The 20,991-nt window shown below is 47.1% G+C and overlaps 1 protein-coding gene across 1 annotated transcript; it reads right to left on the bottom strand.

The window, feature by feature from the left end:
• Window positions 1–16,725: 16,725 nt before the first annotated feature.
• On the bottom strand, window positions 16,726–20,547 carry LOC142748299 (uncharacterized). The gene is made up of 3 exons (XM_075855395.1): window positions 18,859–20,547; window positions 17,897–18,129; window positions 16,726–17,222 (listed from the first exon to the last, which is right to left on the bottom strand). The coding sequence occupies exon 1, from the start codon at window positions 20,469–20,471 to the stop codon at window positions 19,029–19,031; it is 1,443 nt and encodes a 480-aa protein (XP_075711510.1). The 5' UTR covers window positions 20,472–20,547; the 3' UTR covers window positions 16,726–17,222; window positions 17,897–18,129; window positions 18,859–19,028.
• Between the last annotated feature and the right edge of the window lie 444 nt (window positions 20,548–20,991).

The following is a 20,991-nucleotide window of genomic DNA, read 5'->3' as shown; positions in this document are numbered from 1 at the left end:
GGCACTTTATGTAGGACATGACACCCACACACCATCCTGTAAGCTGGAATTGTATAAAACACACATACCTCAACGTCACAAAGAGTCGCTCCTCGGGGGAAATGCAGCGCCGTATGTTTGTGTCCTGGTAGGTTTCCTGGACGAATCAGCTCCAGCAGAATATCAAACGTCGCCACAGACATGCGGCAAAACTACCTAAATTTATCTGGGTGACGGCGGAGGTCATCATAGAGAGTATGAAAGTGCCCTTTGGAGGTGCGCAGGGCCACAAGAGGATGAACCCAAATCCTCCCTCTTCTCCGGGTTCCCTCCTGAAGCATGGGTCGGCGCTCGCCAAATCTCCGAGAAACCATCCACGATACCAGCACACGGCAACTACACGCAACTACAACGCACGCAAAATGCCGCGTTTTTTACGTGCGCAAAAACGCCACGCTCGTGTGAATCCAGCCTTAAGAACGAGGGTCCCAAACCCCCAGATCCTCCTCACTGCACCCCCCACAGTGAGGCGGACATTGAATTAAGCGGCGGTCAAGCGTGCACGCTTCCATTTCATTCAAAGTGTATGGGAATGACGGAAACAGCAGAGTACATGCTTGACCACCGCTCCGTACAAGCTCCGCCTCCATGGGAGTGCAAGTTTTATTTTACTCAAACTGCCCAAAATGTAAGGCTGGGTTCACACCTGTGTTCAGCTGTCCATTATTCTGCTCCGTCAGAGGAGCAGAACAATGGAAAAATAAGAAGCACCTGTTCCATTGCACAACGGACAACACCTGCCGCCAAGAAACCCATTGACTTTAATGGGTTTTGTCGGATTTCCGTTGGGGTGTCCGTGGTTTTAACGAAAACAATAGTGCAGCATGCTGCACTACTGTATCCGGTATTCTCTGTCAGATCTGCAACGGAGCCTCCAACGCACATGTGAACAAGGCCTAACACAAAAATTTTTGTATTTTTTTTAAGCTGGTTCACAAAAAAAACAAACATACAAATTCTACTGGACCAACTGCCTATTTAGAGACAGGCACCAGCTCCATGAGTGCATCATAAGGGACACACTTGGCGGATATGCTGAGTAAAACTACACAGCTTAACCAGCCCCGGTAGCCACAGGGAATTCCGCCAGCAAAACCACACAAAATAGTGGCGCAGGTTTCATGAAGCATGTTTCAAGCAAGTTTGGACTTACCCCGGCCATCGTCTAGGCGACGCGTCTCCCTTCTGAACATAGCCCGGCCTCCTGGGATGACGCTGTAGGCCATGTGACCACTGCAGCAGTCACATGGGATGAAACGTCATGACAGGAGGCCGGGCTGGCTAAGAATAGAGAATCACGTCGCCTAGACTACGGCCAGGGTAAGTCTAAACTTTTTTATAAATTCAAAATAAAAAAATACCTTTTTTTTCTCATTTGTGATTTTTGCGGCAGAACTGCAGCATTTCCGCAACAAAGAAGCAGCGATTCCGCAGCATAAAATGACATGCTGCGGCTTAAAAAACCCAACTGCAGGTCAATTTTTTTTGCTGTGTGTGCATGAGATTTGTGTCGGAATCAGGGCCAAAAAACGTCCAAAACCGCCTTCAATTGATTTAATCTGAAATCTATGGGAGACAGTCGCGGAAAAAATAAAAAGCAGCATGTCCTTTCTTGCCGCGGTTCCGTCTCTGACTTTATGAGAGGCAGAAAAAGCATTTTTCTCTGCGTTTTTGTCTGCGGTCCTCAATCACCGCGGGCAAAAAATGCCGCAAAATCGCGGCAAAAAAAGTGTGGGCAGGTCAAAATCTGCCTCAAAATTCTTGAAGGAATTTTGAGGCAGATTTGTTCTGCCTGCAAAATACTCTGTGTGAACAGGGTCATACTTAATCAGCACTTTCAGACACTAATTACTGTCAGAAGAGCTGCTGGCTCCCACTCCAGTCCTCGTTGTCAGGTGATGATTTCTTCACAGGTCTTCCAGGTCCAGTCTTCCAGGTCCAGGAAATGGTGGGGATCGGAGAATGCCCGCCGTTGCGCTACAACTTGACTCCTCCATCTCTCCTTACACAGCTGCTCTCTTACGTTGTGAAGGAGGAGAAGGAGGGGGAGGAGGAGGCCCAGGTGAGTATAATGGAGGGGGGATGTACTCTGCACACAGCCTGGTGCGATCGTGGGTACGCGCGCGCGATCGTGGGTGTGCGTGACGAGAGGCGCAGACAAACTCAGGGTGGAGGGGAGCCCGCAGCTCACAACTTTACTTTGGTGAAAAGAATGGGCCCCATTGCAGGCGCCTGTTTTTTTCTACCAAAGGCAAGTCACGACAGTTTCCGGGCCCCCCTTTCAATTAGCTTTGGCCGGGCCCCTTACACCAGTACCCCTAATACTGCCCTGATGGCGGCCCTGCTGGGGATAACGAGGCAGCACATCCAAAATAAATGGAATTTTATTCGTGCCATGTCATAACATCAATGTAATATGTTCAGTGCTGTTAGAAGAAGCTGCTTCTAGTGCCTGCACAATAGATGGAATTACAATGCTGCCTGTGTACAAGAGATCCAGGCGGTGGGACGGCGCTACGGTAACAGCCAGATCTACACACAGGAGCATAAGAAAAATTGTTATGAGAAATTGAATATTTTATTGTGGGACCTAAATAGGAGAAGTGTTTTGCAGTGATACTGCAAACAGACTGATCTCTTAAGTAGTTTCACAGCCTTTTCATTTTTTACATGGTTTTTATTTTTGTTCGTACCTGTTACTTTCGTAGCGGCTGGGCAAGGTATTGCAGCCCTGTCCCATCAATTTTTATTTTTTTTAAACGGATAACCCCCTTAAGTGATGAGGTTGGTGGAGGAGGAACTAAGGAAAACGTCAAGAAAGATCAAAGCTGACGTTCAAAGATCAATAGTTTCAAGTTGCACCAATCATTGTTTCCTGACCCACAACGTCCTCCAGTACAAAACTCTGCATCTAAGAGAAAACTTAAAACAAACGCGACTTACCTGAAACACAGTGACATCTGTTTGAGACAACTACCCAACATTTTTGTGAAAAAATGGTCTTAAAGGAGTTCCTTTAGAAGTGGACAATGTACATGAAAAATCCAGTCTAGATCAGAGGTGGTCTGGGGAGAGGTTTCACTGTAGATGTTAGAAAGTCAATTAATTATGTAGCAAGAACGTACTTTACATGAAACAAAGTTATTCACCAAAAAGCCCCAACTCTTTCTGATTGAAGCTTCACATAAACAGGGCTATGTTGGGGGGAAAAAATTGTTCTATATATATATCTATCGTCAGATAGATGATAGAGATAGATAGATAGATAGATAGATAGATAGATAGATAGATAGATAGATAGATAGATAGATAGATAGATAGATAGAATTTATTTTTTTATTTATCAAAAAAAATGCTGCAAAAGGTATGTGTGAAGCAAGCCATAAGGGCACCTATCTCTCCACTCCAGTTCTCCAACCAAATACTTCCTGACAGTTCTTTCCAGGAAAAAGATACCACTTCACTTGGGGTTGGCACGGTGCTTCAGCAGTCGGGACCTTTTAAATCTTTGTGGGCACTTATCTAAAAAAAAATTCTCTCCAAAAATAATTACAGTATGGAATATTGGGCTTCATGGACGTCAAGGGTTAATTTCAGACATTTATGGCTCTTTCCATTATGTTCTATGGGAGCTATGGAAACAACAGAGCAAGCGCTGCTCGGCTGTTTCTGTAACTCCCATAGATCATAATTAAGAGAGCCATGCCCATGCATGGCAGACTTTTCACTTCGATCCCATCTGGATTCGACAGCCAGCGGCAAACAAAAATGAAATTCAATCATTGTTCAGTACGTATATACAGCACCAGAACCAAGCTCAGTATGTATATACAGCACCAGAACAAAACTCAGTACGTAAATACAGCACCAGAACAAAGCTCAGTACGTATATAAGAACCAAACTCAGTACGTAAATACATCACCAGAACCAACCTCAGTAATTATATACAGCACAAGAACCAAGCTCAGTACATAAATACAGCAGTAGAACCAAGCACAGTACATATATAAAGCGCCAGAACAAAGCTCAGTACAAAAATACAACGCCAGAACCAAGCTTAGTCCAAAATTCAATGCCAGAACCAAGCTCAGTGCAAGCGCAGTGCAGAAAATCAGTACCAAAAGTAAGTCAAGTACATATATAGAGCACTGGAACAAAGCTTAGAACATAACTACTGTACCAGGAGTAATTTCGGTTCAGAGTTAAAATGCAGTCAGGTTAACACCTGTCATATAAGTTTTTACCGTGTGAAACTACATATCTGAGCATGTAAGAATATGCTAGAGGTTGTTTCACAAACAAGAATGGTATCACACTGAAGACCATATGAGGGGATACACTACTGATCCAATGCAATCAGAGGTAGAATACAATTTTACATTCAGTGACTCACAGGTGACGTCTTCTTTTATTGGCGTAGTTCGTTTTCTTGTCCATCCAGCCCAAACCACCATGGTAACTTCTAACAGACATGATCCATCTCAGAGATTGCTGCATATTGCCACTGATAATAATAGCACTATACACTGTATCCCTTGCCTGTAACACCGCCACACACTGTTTTCCTACATATACTGAATATACTGCCACATGCACGCACCCCTGAATATAATAGCACTCTACCCTGTGCCCCTAAATACATTGCCACACACTGTACCCACCCCCCCCCCCCCCTTACAGTTTACACTCTTCTGGGAAGACTTTCTACAAGATTTTGGAATGTGTCTGTGGAAATGTTTGCCAACTCATCCGGAAGAGCATTTGTGAGGTCAGACACTAATGTTGGACGGGAGGGACTGGCTCGGAATCTCAGTTCTAGTTCACCCCAAAGGTGTTCGATGGGTTTGAAGTCAGGGCTCTGTGTGGGCCAGTCAAGTTCTTCCACACCAAACTCAGCCAACCATGTCTTTATGAACCTTGCTTTGTGTACTGGGGGCACAATCATGCTGGAACAGAAAAGGACTTTCTCCAAACTGCTCCTACATAGTTGGAAGCATACAATCATCCCAAATGTTTTGGTATGCTGAAGCATTAAGATTTCCCTTCACTGGAACTAAGGTGTCTAGGCAACCCCTGAAAAACAACCCCATAGCATTATCCCTCCTCCACCAGACTTTACAGTTGGCATAATGCAGTCAGGTAGATAATGTTCTCCTGGCATTCACCAAACCGAGACTCGCCCAACAGACTGTCTGTGGAGTCTTGCTTTACACCACTCCATCCGACGCTTGCATACAGCTGCTAGGCCATGGAAAATTCATGTCATGAAATTTCCTGGGCACAGTTTTTGTGCAATGTTAATACCAGAGGACGTTTAGCAGGTTTCCGACTGCCAGTTGTGTATATAAGTCCGGTGGTCGGGCTCCTTAAAACCCCCGCCCTAGAGTATTTACGGCGTGGGTTTTAGCTTGCTGCTTCTATCTTCTCTGATCTCTTCTACACAGTGCTCAAAGCCTAGAAATTCGAAAATAGAAAAAAGAATGTGGATAAAAATCATTAAAAAAACCTACATTGTCTACGGAAAAAACATTGCAAAAATCATATCGCTAGCCCAAGAAATAAAAAAGTTATAGCCGTTTAACTAACGCGTGCTAAAAATGACTAAGGCCTCATGCACACGACCGTAGCCATGGGCACGCCCATGATTTTCAGGTCAGACGGCCGCGGAGTGTTACCCGTGGGCCGTGCACATGGCCGCGTACATTAATTTCTATGAGCCTGGACTGCAGAACACAGCCGTAATAAGACATGTTCGTTCTTTCTGCAGTCCAGGCTCCTGAGCCATGCACGCACCGTGGAAACCACGGTCGTGTGCATGGGCCCATAGAAATGAATGGGGCCACAATTCTCCCGTTAATTTTCGGTGGAATTGCGGCCGCATTGCATGTTCGTGTGCATGGGGCCTAAAAGGTGTCTGGTCCTGGAGGCTCAAAATAGCCCGGTCCTGAATCAGTTAAAACCCTGCAGTTATTGAGTCAGCAGAGCGTTGTTAGGCATTCAACGACCCCGCTCTGTAACTTTACGTGGTCACCAATTCATTAACTGAAATTTCATTAACTGACTTGTTACACCGATGGCATCTTATTACAGTACCATGCTAGAATTCAGTGAGCTCTTAGAACAACCCATTCTTTCACCAATGTTTTTAAAGGCGACTGCAGGGCGAGGTGCTGGATTTTATACACCTGTGACAATGGGACTGATTGACACACCTGAATTCAATGATTGAAGTCCCAATTCTTTTGTCCATATAGTGTATGTTGCCTCCTGAAATATCAGTACTACCCATGGTGTCTCCTAAAAATATTTGTGCCACACAGTGTTTATCTGAAAACATGCGAGCCACACATATTTACTGGAAAAATTGCTCGGAAAACCTAATTGCCACTGAAAACCTATAGTGCCCCCTGAAACAGATATTGCCCCCAAAAAATCAGTACTGTCCATAGTGCACCTATATAAATATTAATGCGGGGGCGTAGCTTTGGCATGGCGGTGTGAAGACGTGGTTCCCTGGAGCTCCGGACCCACGCTTCAGCAAATCGCCCACAGCGGGCTCACTTACCTGTTCCAGGCGAGCGATGACAAAGGGGAGGCACCGCAACAGCATCTCGGTCACTCCTGGCACCCCGTCCATAGACTGGTTCCTCCGGTCCCGACGAGACAGAGCTTCTCCGCGGCCTTCCTCCACTTCCGCTGTAGGCCGCAGTCAGACCCCGCCAGGATGTGTGTGCTCACCGGCCTCCAGCTCCTCTGTCCTGGTGAACCTCGGATGCCACTCCCAGGACTGCTCTCCTGTCATCTCACCATTGGAGGTAGGTCAGGGCACAGCAGTCATGTCTGGGGCGTCCCCTCCGCTGGTGACGGATGTCCTTCTCCCCCTCCAGCCCCAGCCTGGGTCAGGACAGAAAGATGTCCGCACGGCATTGCATGGTGGGGTGGTCCCAGTGCCATTTTCCCTTGCCGCGCAGCGGCACTCTCCGCCAGTAGATTGGCTGCACCTCAGTCAGGGGACGCCCGCTATTTTGAGGGGGACACTTACCCCATCTGTTGTTTCGGGGGACCACCATGCTGCCTCATCCCCGGGACCCCCCCCTCCATGGAACGGACACTAGCGGAGTTATGAGAAATGGTGCGGGTATTGCCCACCAAATCCGACCTGGATGTACGCGTCTCCCGGCTAAAAGAGAAGCACGATAGGGCCATTGGGGCTGTTTCAGAAGAGGTACGCTTATTGGCGGCACGGGTGGACACTTTGGAACACCAGAACTCTGTCCACACCTTGGACATCTCGGTTCTTTCTCAGACCGTGGAAACCCAATTTACCCAAATGCGGGATTTTTCATTCCACCTGGATGATGTGGAAAATCAGGGGAGGTGGAACAATTTGAAATTGTGAGGCATCCTGGAATCTGTGCCCCCGGAGGGGTTATATGATGCGGTTACTCATATCTTCAATAAGCTCATGGACAGACCACGTGATATGGCCATTGAGATGGACAGGGTGCATAGATTGACGGGCTCCCGGACCAGGGAAGGTAATCGCCTGCGGGATGTCATATGCAGAGTGCACTTTTACAAGTAGAAGGAGGATATTGCACGGCGGGCATGGGAGAAGGGGGCCATTCCCTTCAACGGCTCAGAGGTTACTGTCTTGCCGGATGTCTCCTGACTGACTCTCCACATGCGCAGGGTTGTCCGCCCCTTGCTGGAGGCAACTAAAGAAGCGGGCGCTACCTATTGCTGGGGCCATCCCTTCCACATCATACTTTGCCGTCAGGGACACTCGTTTGCTGTCCGCTCCCCAGATGACCTGGAAGAAGCCTTCCGTTTTCTGGAGATCTCCCCAGTGCGGCTCCCGGATTGGACGGAACCCTCCCATCGCTCTTTCCCAGAGGCGGTTCCTACTGCGCGCCCGAATCCGCCTCATTCCAGAGACGGGTCTGTCGGGCTGAGGTCACGTGGACGGCATTCCCCTCGCAGAGACTGACCTACCTGATTTTGACCGCCTAGTTTTATTCTCATCACAGGGGCCTTGATTATGATTTGTATATTTTCTGTGTTTAATTTTTCCTTTGCAGCGTTCTTCATGAGAGGCAGATGTCGGAACTGGTGGTGTCTGTGAATGGGACATTATGTTCAGTATGTTGGGTCTGGGGTTATTGTTTCGGCGGATTTACATCTGTATAGCTGTCTGGGGCCGGGAGGCCCACTCTGTCCACAATAGTTTGACGGTTGGGTCCGGGGTTCCGTCTAGCTCGTTCTGATCTTAGTTTAATTTGTATTTCATTGAGGGATTGCTTCTTTTGCTCCGCTGTCGTTCTTTGTTCCCCATTAGGGTTCCGTGTTGTTGTGTCGTGGTCAGGGGGTATTTTTCCTCCTGAGGACGACATAACACGCGACGAGTTGGCACAGGGCCTGAACATCCCGGAAAAGCGATCCTCCATTCTTCGTCTCCTCTGGAAGAAGAAAGCGCAGGTGGCGTTTCTTTAGGAAACCCATTTCCGGGCGGATTGTATACCAAAGTTGACGGCCTCCCAATATACGGAGGGGTACCATAGTGAGTCACCTGATTCCAAGACCAAAGGGGTCTCCATTCTGATCTCGCGGTCTCTTCCTTGGGAGCATGTGGAGACTCGGGCGGATGGAGAGGGAAGGTATCTCTTCGTGAAAGGTAGGTTGGCTAACACACTGTTCACACTGGCTTTATATTATCTCCCTAACACTGGTCAGGTTGCTTTCTTGGAGAGGGTTTTGGTTGAGTTGGATGGCTTCCTGGAAGGCACTCTATTACTGGTGGGGGATTTGAATTTCACCTTAGATCCTACATTAGACTCCTCGCGCGGGCACTCGTCTCTACACAGGTCAGCTCACCGTCGTATACGTCGGTTGTTGCACGAGCACCAATTGGTCGATACGTGGCGGTTTCTGCAGCCATCGACAAAAGACTATACTTTCTTTTCGGCCCCTCACAACACATACTCAAGATTAGATTATTTCTTCCTACGTCACTCCCATCTCTCCGACCTCTCCTCAGCCTCCATTGATGATATTACCTTCTCAGATCATGCTCTCATCACTCTTTCCCTCTCACTCCCAGCGGCCCACCCTCGCTCCTGGCAGTGGCGCTTGAATAACTCGCTCCTGCAGGACTCAACGGTGGTATCGGACATTCTTAGGGAACTCCGGGAGTATTTTGACACAAATGTTTCCCCGTAGGTCGACCCGCTTTGTATTTGGGAGGCACATAAGTGTGTGATCCGCAGTTCCTTCATCCATATAGGATCTAAACTTAAAAAGGAGAAGTCGGCACACTTGTTGGATCTTTTGTCCCGCATACATCTCTTGGAACAGTCCCATAAGGCCTCCTTGGATTGGGTTGTGGGGGCGGAGCTGGGGCAGCTGCGAGTTCAGGTTTGTTCTCTCTGTCTTGCTAAGGCTAGGGCCTCCCTGGTTAAATGCAGACGTCATTTCTATGAAATCAGTAACAAACCTAGTAAGACCCTGGCACAGGCACTTAGGAAAACCCGATCACGTACATATGTTTCCCATATCCAGGCTTCCAGCAATAGGCGTATGCACCTTCTCCATGACATTTCTGAGGCCTTCCGGGCCTGTTACCACTCCCTTTAAAATCTTCCTCGGGCCTCTCCATCTGCGGATGGGGGAAGCCGACTGGAGCAGATAGAGGCATACCTTTAGTCCTCAGGGATGAAATGTATCCCCCAGGAGGCTATCACACTCCTGGAGGAGCCTATTTCCCCCGAAGGAGTGGTCACGGGCTTTGAAGGACTCGCCGAGAGGGAAGGCGATGGGTCCTGATGGCCTGCCCATACAATACTATAAGGCCTGCTCGGATCTGCTCTCTTCCCATTTCCTGCATGCCTTCAACTCACTTACTGAGGGGCGCTCCCTTCCTCAGGACCGCTGTGGGCCTACATTACGGTGATACCCAAGGAGGGGAAGGATCCATCCATATGTCAAAACTATCGCCCCATCTCTTTGCTAAATGTGGATCTGAAGCTGTTTGCTAAGATCCTGGCCCATAGGATTACCCCCCTCCTCCATAATGTGATCCATTATGATCAGGTCGGCTTCATGCCTCTTAAGGAAGCTCGGGATAATACCACAAGGGCCATTAACTTGATACACCACGCGGCTGCCTCAGCCCTGCCCACGCTCTTGTTGTCCACGGATGTGGAGAAGGACTTCGACAGGTTCGACAGGTTCGACTGGGATTTTATGCTTGCCGCCTTGCGGCATATTGGGTTGGGCACTCACATGATGCAATGGATTTCGAGCCTCTACTCCTCTCCCCCGTCCCGGGTTAAGGTCAATGGTACTTTTTCGTCCCCGCTCACTATCTCTAACAGCACGAGGCAAGGTTGTCCCTTGTCCCCCTTAATTTTCATTCTGTGTCTGGAGCCCTTCCTGGGTGTATCGTTGGGAGAACGGTCCTATAAGGTCGCTGTGTATGCGGATGACCTGCTTTTCTTTCTCACCGCGCCCAGGATCTCCTTCCCCAATCTCATGGCGGAGATGAGTAGATACTCTAAATTGTCCAATTTCAAAATTAATTATCAGAAGTCGGAGGCTCTCAATGTCTCGTTGCCGCAGTCTTTGGTGGAAGATCTGTCAGGGTCCTTCTCTTTCAAATGGGCGAGAGACTCTCTCACGTATTTGGGGGTTCAGCTCTCCAGGGATCAATCTCGCCTTTACGCAGTTAACTACCCTCCCCTCCTCCAACATGTAAAGAGCGATCTGGATTCCTGGACGACGAGCACCTTTACTTGGTTAGGCAGGTGTGCAATTTTTAAAATGAATATCCTGCCACGGATCTTGTACCTCTTTCAGGCCCTGCCGATTCATATCTCCCGCACCTTCTTTCAAGCCCTGTTGTCTTCACTCCATAGATTCATATGGGTGGGGAAACCAGCCCGTATAGCCCGCTCCATGCATTTCCGTTCCAGGTGTGAGGGTGGGGTGGGTCTTCCGGGCTTTGTCTCTTATCACCAGGCCTCACACCTGTCACGGATTCTGGATTGGTTCAGGCACACGGAGGTTAAACAGTGGGTCTCGATGCATTAGTCCAGTTCCTCTGCAGGCTCTGCCTTGGTTGGGCAGGGATACTCCCCTATCGGCGCGGATGCACGCGACGATTGGACCCACTTTGGCGGTTGTGTCCCGGCTCTTTCCCCGGAAAGAGATTTCTCCGTCTCCCTCCCCCTCTTCCCAGTCCTGGGCAATCCTGCATTCCCTCCGGGGCGAGAAAGGGGTTCATTCCAGCGGTGGCTGCGGGCAGGTAAGGGGCATGCTGCGCATTTCTTACAAGGGGAGGCTTGGATAACTGGCCCACAATTAGCAGCTCTGACTGACCCTCTTCCTTTTACCACTTGGCAGATCACTCAATTGAGACATTTTCTTGTGTCCTTGCCTAACCCTTCCGAATATGCGTGGGAAAATTCCCCTTTTGAGCTCCTTTGTACAGGTATGGGCACATTACGTCACACTCTGTCCAGGCTATATACCCTACTGATTTCCCCATCTAATCTTCCCACACCTTCCTACCTGCTCAGCTGGGAGAGGGACTTGGGACTAACATTTTCCACAGTACATAAAGACCGTTTGTTCACAATGACACATAAATCCTCCAAGGCTAGCAGGTTTCAGGAGGCGGGTTTTAAGATCTTATCGCGTTGGTATAGAGTGCCTTCCAGGTTGCATGCAATTATTCCTGCGGTTTCGCCACTGTGTTTGAGATGTGGAGACCAGGTGGGCACGATCTTACATATCTTCTGGGAGTGGCTGCTTCTGACAGATTTTTGGTCAGAGGTGTGGCGTATCTCCTCCAAATTCACGGATTTCCATCTTCCGCGTACGCCAGCCTTCTTCTTACTCCATCTGAGTGAGGCGCCATTATCTATGTATCGTCGCTCTGTGGTTCGCCATTTGGTGAATGCAGCTAGAGCATGTATCCCTGCGCTGTGGCGACAAACTAGTATTCCGTCGATTGGTATGTGGTTCGGTAAGACCCAGGAGATCATGAGAATGGAGGATCTCACGGCATCCATGAGAGGGACCCATGCTAAATTTCTCAAAACTTGGTATCATTGGGTCAGATTCCAGTCTTCTGTCGAGTTCATGAATATTATGGTTTCTTGAATATAATCCTAGGGGCCATTGTGAGTTTTCTTCCCTTCTTTTCCTTTCTCTGTCTTTTTTTCTTTTTTGCTTTACTATCTCTCTCTGATATGCCTACTCATGGATCTTTGTGCATGGCTGCGGGTTCAGGGTGCATAAGGCGTCTGTTTCCATTATTGTTTCAGATGGCCGTTATTGTTTTGTTTGCACTTAATGTAGGAATTATAATGGCCCGCGAGCCGATGTTTGTGCTGCTGCTGATGTTTGCACTATCGTCTCTTGTTTATTGGAAAACTGAAAATAAAAGAATTTATAAATAATAAATATTAATGCCACACACTGTGGCCCTGAAAATATTTGTGGCACCTATGGTGCCCCCTAACAGGACAGTGCCACCCATAGTGTTAATATATACATACTGTGCCCCTCAAAATACTTTTTCCACCTCTAGCCCCCCTGAAATTAAAAGACCTGCCCATAATTCCCCCATATAAATAAAATCCTACACTGTGCCCCTTAAAATACTTGTTCCACTCATGGTGCCTCGTATAAATATTAATTACACACACTGTTCCTCTTAAAATACTAGTGCCCCCTGAAAGTTAGAGTGCAGCCCATAGTTCTGAAAACATAATCTACGGCCGCCATTCACTATTCCCAAACTGTCCTCTACTGAAGCAGACCAGGCTCCTTTGGAACGACACAAGCGGAGTGATGATGTCAGCAGGGCTCTCTCATCCGTCGGCAATTAAAGGGGTTGTCCAGGAAAAACAAAATTCTAAAAAGGGTCCCCCAGCCTTGGTTTGCCTTCCCTAATTAAAGAGAATTAAACCTTTTTTTTTTAAGTAAGTTACTTATTTCTATTACATTTTTTAAGTTTTTTGCGTAATTTTTTTTACCTTCCACATGATGGAAAGTATTAAAAATTAAATAATAATTTGACAGGTTTTCCTATGTTGGCCACCAGAGGGAGCACTTCCCAGAATTACAGCAAGGTGAATAAGGCAAAGCAACCTGACTCACAGCTTCCGTAAATGTGGGAGGGAATCTCACCCCTAAGCAGTGTCCGGCTGCTATTTTGGGTGTGATTGTTGAAATGCAGCTGGCAGAAGCTATAGGACACACCAAAAGGCTAAGGGTATGTTCACACGCTTACTAAACAAATGGAAAACAGCTCCTGATTTTCAGCCATTTTTTAATCAAACTTGCGTTTTTGGCGGCGTTTTTGGCGGCTTTATTACGGCTGTTTTTGGAGCTGTTTTTCTATAGAGTCAATGAAAAACGGCTCCAAAAACGTCCCAAGAAGTGATATGCACTTCTTTTTGGCGGGCGTCTTTTTACGTGAAGTTTTTGAAAAATGGCCGCGTAACAAAACGCCCCGTCGGAACAGAACGCCGTATTTCCCATTGAAACCAATGGGCAGATGTTTGTAGATGTTCTGCTTCCAATTCTTCAGCCGTTTCTCGGGACGTTTACGGCCCGAAAAACGGCTGAAAACACTGCGTGTGAACATACCCTTAGATTGATGAAAGGGAAGTGAATGACTTTTTAGTTGACAGGTTCACACGGCGTGTATTTGACACATTTTTTTTGTGCATTTTACATGCCTCTCCTGCTAAATGAATGCTGCAGTCCGCTTTGATCGCAGCAATCACGGGAATAACGGCGGAGAGGTTTCTCTGATCTCCACCAGTGGGACTGCGGCTGTGTAATACAGTCATTACCCCGCTCAGTTGCGTAACTACCGCCGTAGCAGCAGTAGCGGCTGCTACGGGGCCCGCGGCATGAGGGGGCCCGTGACGCCCGCCGGCACGGGCCCCCACCATGGCCGGAGGCTCCGCTAGCAGCCGCTATGGCTGCTACAGCGGGACGCCACTGAACACTACGGCAGAGCAGGGAGGTATCTCCCCGCTCTGCCATTAACTGGTTCCCGACCGCTGGCTGTATTTTTACGGCCAGCGGTCAGGGTCCTTAAAACCCGAGCCATAGACTTTCTACGGCTCGGGTTTTAACTTGCTGCCCGCGCGATCGGGCAGCTGAATGTCGGGTCTCCGGCTGTCAGTGACTGCCAGGGACCCTGAGGAGAAGATAGAAGCAGCTTTCGCTGCTTCTGTCTTCTCTGATCACTTGTACACAGCGCCGCTGAATGCGCGCTGTGTACAGGAATAGAGACAGCAGCAGCGGCGCTGTCTCTATTCCTCCCGGTGATCATATGACTGGTCACATGATCGCTGGGTGCTGTTAGTGGCAGACTGTTGCTGGGTCTTACTAGACCCAGCACAGCCCAGTTAGTGACAATCGTCACTATGAGAGGGCTGATTTCCCCTGTAATTGGGGCTGCTGTGCAGCTCCAGTTACAGTGGAAAAACATGGTGTAAAAGAAAGAAAAAAAATATATAAAGTTCCCTAAAGGTCTTCTTTGACCTTTGGGGGACAGACCATAGTAATAAAAAAATAATAAAGTAAAGTGCAAAAAAAAATTAAATAATAAATACACATAAAATACCCACCCCAAAAAAAAAACGTTCCCCCCGCCAATCATTGTTGTAACACTAGCGCTGACCCAATTACCCTAATATAGACATGCAATATATAAAAATTTACGGTAGACAATGACGATCACAAATAAAAGGTCTATTTTAGGGTAAAACTATGTTATTACCAAAAAAAAATAGCTGAAATGTAAAAAAGCTTATTTTTGTACTATTATTTTCAAACTTTATGAATAAAAATTCTAAAATAGCAAAAAAGGTGTGTATAAAAACGCTAAAAAATGAAACCTGCGTTGTCTACGGAAAAAAACGTCGCAAAAATCACGTCGTTAGCCCAACAAATAAAAAAGTTATAGCCATTTAACTAACACATGCTAAAAATGGCTAAACGGTGTCTGGTCCTGAAGGCGCAAAATAGAGCAAAAGACATGTATCCCCCCCCCTCTCCACAGGACATGTATCCCCTCTCCACAGGACATGTATCCCCTCCCTCTCCACAGGACATGTATCCCCTCTCCACAGGATCTCCACAGGACATGTATCCCCTCTCCACAGGATCTCCACAGGACATGTATCCCCTCTCCACAGGACATGTATCCCCCCCTCTCCACAGGACATGTATCCCCCCCTCTCCACAGGACATGTATCCCCCCCCTCTCCACAGGACATGTATCCACCCCCTCTCCACAGGACATGTATCCCCTCTCCACAGGACATGTATCCCCTCTCCACAGGACATGTATCCCCTCTCCACAGGACATGTATCCCCTCTCCACAGGACATGTATCCCCTCTCCACAGTCCCCCGTTCTCCCTATCGCTGCCAGCGATCACACATGTATCCCCTATCCTGTGGAGATCCTGTGGAGAGGGGATACATGTATTTTGTAGGACACACTGTAGGTCGCATTTTTTTTGGGAGGGGGGACGCTGTATGGCGTTCCCTACAGGGGGGGGTGGTTGTATGGCGTTCCCTACAGGGGGGGGGTGGCTGTATGGCGTTCCCTACAGGGGGGGAGCTGTATGGCGTTCCCTACAGGGGGGGCTGTATGGCGTTCTCTACAGGGGGGCTGTATGGCGTTCTCTACAGGGGGGGCTGTATGGCGTTCTCTACAGGGGGGCTGTATGGCGTTCTCTGCAGGGGGGCTGTATGGCGCTATCTACAGGGGGGCTGTATGGCGTTATCTACAGGGGGGCTGTATGGCGTTCTCTACAGGGGGATGTATGGCGTTCTCTGCAGGGGGGCTGTATGGCGTTCTCTGCAGGGGGGCTGTATGGCGCTATCTACAGGGGGGCTGTATGGCGTTATCTACAGGGGGGCTGTATGGCGTTCTCTACAGGGGGATGTATGGCGTTATCTACAGGGGGGCTGTATGGCGTTATCTACAGGGGGGCTGTAAAAAAGGCACTATCTACAAGGGGGGGTTGTGTGACACCCAGGGAAGGGGGGGCCACAGTCAAAAGTTTGCTATGGGGCCCAGTCTTTCCTAGTTACGCCCCTGACCCCGCTCCTGACTGTAAGTGCGTGCACGGTCAGCATGAGGTGATGCGGCCGGCGCTGCACTAATGAGCGGCGGTTCGGGCACTGAAGACAGAACATGGTGGTGTTTTGTAGTGCGCCCGCCATGTTCTATTTTCAGTGCCGCCGCTCATTAGTGCAGCGCTGGCCGCATCACATCATCCTGACCCCGCGCACTTGTTATCAGGACTCAGGAGCGCGGCAATGACTGTATTACACAGCCGCAGCCCCGCTCTCATACATTCATGTGTTACAATACTGAGCTGTGCGGCCGCACAGCTAAGTATCGAAATACATGAAATAACGGTATTGAACCGTTTGGGGATGCAAAGTATCGAAACAGTATCGAAGTTTCGATGCATCGTGAATCCCTACTACACATACACAAACACACTACGGCCCACTAAGTTTTGCTATGTGCCCCACATTTCAGCCAACAGCCCTGGTCAAAAAATGTAAAGCAACTTCTGGGTGAATTCTACTTCTATAATGGCGCATCTCAGATAAATTGTCCGCTACTTCATATACACTGACTTCTTGTTTATTAACTTCTTTTAAGGTCTGATAGGTGGAATTTCAGACTAGAAGTCAGGACAATAGCGATGATATGGCCCTGGTCCAAGGGTGGACCCCTGACTCACAAAGAGTCGTCCTTCAACACTGAGTAGAGGAACACAGCCCAGTGGACAGAACCTCAGGGGAACAATGTCTGAAGGACTGCCCTTCCCTTGGGCTTGGATGGAGATTACCACCATGTGAGGTGGAGAAGATGCAGCAGAATATTCACTTGTCCTGTAAATATATCTGTGCAGAAAGTCCGGTATATATAATGTCGTCTAGAGGTGAGCACAGACACCGAGCCCGGAATCTGTCTCTTGCTGCTGAAGCACAGGTCGCCTGATGTTGCCATGAAGCTGGTGGCCACCAGGTCATGGATGTGATGTCAAATCTTCATCTCCTGCTGTTTGCTATATTTATTCAGGACTCTGCAAATTGTCCAAACACCGAGACCCCCACTCTGGAATAATGATCTGCAGGTATAAAAATATAAATGATCATACACTATGTAGTTCTGGTAACAGCGCCCACCGCAGTCCAGAGAGGTAAAAAGGGCAATTACCCATATTCTGTTAGATATCATTGTCTGGTGCTCCGTAAATATATACACTTATAACGTCTGATTCATCATCATGAGTAATAACCTATTATAATAACCGAAACCTGCAGAAGAATTTCATACATACAGTAAGTGACCTACACACAATTTACTCCCGGTCACTGCTGGTCATTATATTCTTTTTAGGCCTTATTCAGACGAGCGCATTTCACATCCACGTGCGTTCAGTTTTTTTCACGGACACCACACAGAGGTATGAAATTCAATGGGGCTATTCAGACATGCGTTGTTTTTCCCGCAGCGTGTGTGCGTTGCGTGAAACTCACTGCATGTTCTATTCTGGTGCGTTTGTGCGGATCACGCGTCCATTGAAGTCAATGGGTGCGTGAAAATCACGGACAGCACACGGATGTCACCCGTGTGCTGTCCATGATTCACGCACCAGTTGGTAAGGAAATGCAGAGAAAATAAATAAATAAATAAAAAAATGTCCACCAACATGCCACACGGAACACACACTGATGGCACACAGAACGCTGCGTTTTTTGCGGACGCAAAACGGACACGTTCGTGTGAATCTAGCCTTACCTGTATTGTACTTGTAGGGGGTCAGTAATGGAAATCAGGAGGTGATCAGACTCTGTGCATCAGTTCCTCCAGTAGAGGATCCTCTGTATTTGTAGTGTTACCCAGACACCCTTGAAGTAAAGACTCCTTTCTGTATTGTGTTTAGGTCCATGGTACAGTGACACCGACACTTGTCCTACAGAGCAGAAGACAATGGCCATGGACGCAGGTGATGTTCTTATGTGGGCGCATCACTAGATCCAAAATAAACAGAAAACATCTTATCATAAAACAGAAAGCTCACAAATAATCCACATATCAGTCAGGAGAAAGTATTGTACATGTCTGGATAAAACGTGGATCTTACCTATTTAGGGTGTTGTGGGTGCAAGCAATGCCAACCATCTACAAGTTTGCGTCACCTCCATGTAATAGCCCAAAACATTTCCCTAAATGCCACACATAAATGGGAATAAAGCCAATGTAGCAAAATAGAAATACTTTGTTATTTATCTTAATCCTTTAAAAGCCCCCAATTAAAACCTAATATGCATAGTGTGAAGGCAGTGAAGTGTGAAGTACCATGGCATAGGGCGGGTACTGGTTATTTGGACATTAATACTATAGAAGGCAAAAAGTGAGATCTCAATGTCCAACCAGTACCCAGCATATGCCATAGTAACTGCCTTCACACTATGCATATTAGGTTTTAATTGGGGGTTTTAAAGGATTAAAATAAATAATAAAGTATTTATATTTTTCTACATTGGCTTTATCCTCATTTATGTGTGGCAAATGTTGTAGGCTATTGTATTTGTATTGATTCCCAGTGCATTTAATGCGACAATTTACATATAGTGTATTGGTATGAGACAAAGTATCCTGTAATATCCCCTCCCCCTTCTCAGATCATCGGAGATTTTATAAGCATATTAAGGGTAACAAACAAGCAAACGTTAACAGCAAAGTCCATAGTTACTTACTGGTGCCAATTGATCTGTATGCCAAGGACGAGTACTTCATTAAAGGGGTCAGTGGTGGATATCAGGGGTTGGGTAAACTTGCCATTGTAGTCGTCATGTCCGGTTGAAAGTAGGGGCGATCTTTTGGCCTTCAAAAACTCTACACATCTTCCAGGGAAGACATGAAGTCACTACTTGATTATTTTGGGAAAAGCCGTCATCCTGCCATTTTGCAGGCAGGATATGAGATGATTCCTCATCATCTCATGATGGTAAACAGCTGTAGGGTCTCCGTCATCTGCCAAAAACTCATAGGCAAACGCTACAGCAAATACCCCACAGTCATAGGTGTTTCTTTGCTGATCCACATTTAGGAATATGAGATGTTTCAGAGGCTCTTGGACCATTACGCCATAGATGTTATTAATCTGCTCATAGATAGATGGTGACAGATTGTTAGTTTTGATGCTGTCCGCCACCAGGATCTTGCCATTTTTTAAGCACGTTGTGATCCAGTGTGCCCTGTCCTTGTCATAATGGATTTGTACAGCCTTCCTTTGTACGCTGTACCTAGGTACTAGAAGCGCAGCGACGGGCTGCAGGCCATCAAAGCCCTCAAATTGACTCTGAAGGATCTCCTGGGCCTGGTTGATAATGGCATCATCCAGCATGCCCCTCTGCCCGCTGCTCATCAGGATTGACAGCTGCTCTGGAGACAGGTTGATCATATTTTGCTGCCTCCAGGAGTCAGGTGTCATTAGTTCTGGTGGTGTCCTCAGTTCTGGACTGCCTGGAACTTTTCTCACTGGGACAGAAAGATGTTCTGCAGCAGATCTTTTTGCTGGTGGAAATGTCCAGAGCTGAATGTCCTCGTAGGTTGTTCTCCTTTTATGACTTCTTATGGGAGCTTCACCAGAAGCCTTCACAATATCCTTATCAGGCTCATCCATTTCTATGTCTGACATTTTAAAGGTCTCCTTTTTTGTCTCAATATTTAAAAATGAGTCCTCACGTTTCACTGCTGAATGTTGTTGTACTGTAATATTCTTAATAATGGATGGTCTTTTTCGAATTTTTTGTCTTATTTTTGCAGGTGGTGACTTCTGGGCTGATGGCTCAGCAGCAAAGCTTAACTTTATCTTCCGCTGTTTTCTGCTGGTATCACCCTCACCAATTATTTTGCTGGAAGAACTGTCTGGGCATTCAGCAATGTTCCTGGGTCTTTTTGGTGGAAGTTCCCCACTTTTAGTTTTTTCTCCCAGGGACAGGTCTGGTGGTGTGAAGAGCCCCTCATGTACATTATCTGCACATCTCATATCAGCGGTAACTCCTCCACTTTCTACAATAGTGGAAGTGGGATCAATGTCACCTACTTTGTACGTTGGTTTCGTCTCTCCTGTGTCTTGGCAGTTCTGATATTTATGTTTTTTCATAGTAGCTGACCTGAAGAAGCTGTTGAACTTTCTCATCGTGGTTGACTTCTTGGTCAGGAAGCTGAAATTCCTCATCAGCATTCTCCACTTTCGAGAGAATATCCAAAATCGGTTCCAAAAAAACATGCCAATCGACTTGCAGTTGGAAAGAGCGGTGACCAGCAGCCGCTGGTCACATTTGCCATTTCTATGATATCTCATTATGGCTTCTCTTGCTTCTTGTGCCTGAAGGTTTGCGCATCCAACATGGAGTCACGTCCTCTGGATACAGCAGCCGTGCATTCTACTCAGGGTCTGTATGAGGTCATTAAGTGACATCAATGCTCTAGGCCTAGGACAGCTGTGGAGCTTGTAACATCAGCATGTGATCAGAGAAAAATATTTATAACCCTTTAATGACTGGGGAATTTGACATCTTAAAGGGGTATTCCGGACATTACCTTCATATTGAAATTAATCCAGATATAGGAAATAATGTCATTCATTATCATTAAACATTTCCAACTTTCTGTAGAAGATGAAGGACAGTCTTATATATATAGCTAGGATTGTCTTACCCATAATTTTCCTTTCCTTGAATCCGAAGGCAGCACAAAACAAAGGGGTTAGTATTGCCTGGCTACTGTAATACCGCACACAACCTGTTCACAGGGGTGGGGCTATCTTTGGAAGAAAGTGGCCATGTTTTTCTTAATCCAGGACATATCTTTTAATAATCATG

Source organism: Rhinoderma darwinii, chromosome 3, assembly GCF_050947455.1.
Source record: "Rhinoderma darwinii isolate aRhiDar2 chromosome 3, aRhiDar2.hap1, whole genome shotgun sequence".
In the NCBI taxonomy this organism is placed as follows: Eukaryota; Metazoa; Chordata; class Amphibia; order Anura; family Rhinodermatidae; genus Rhinoderma; species Rhinoderma darwinii.
The sequence above is the reverse complement of the archived record's forward strand: the minus strand, read 5'-3'. Positions and strand labels throughout refer to the sequence as shown.

Bases quoted from the DNA above. Each gene is read 5' to 3' on its own strand.
- LOC142748299 (XM_075855395.1), bottom strand. From the start codon at position 20,471: ATGAGATATCATAGAAATGGCAAATGTGACCAGCGGCTGCTGGTCACC.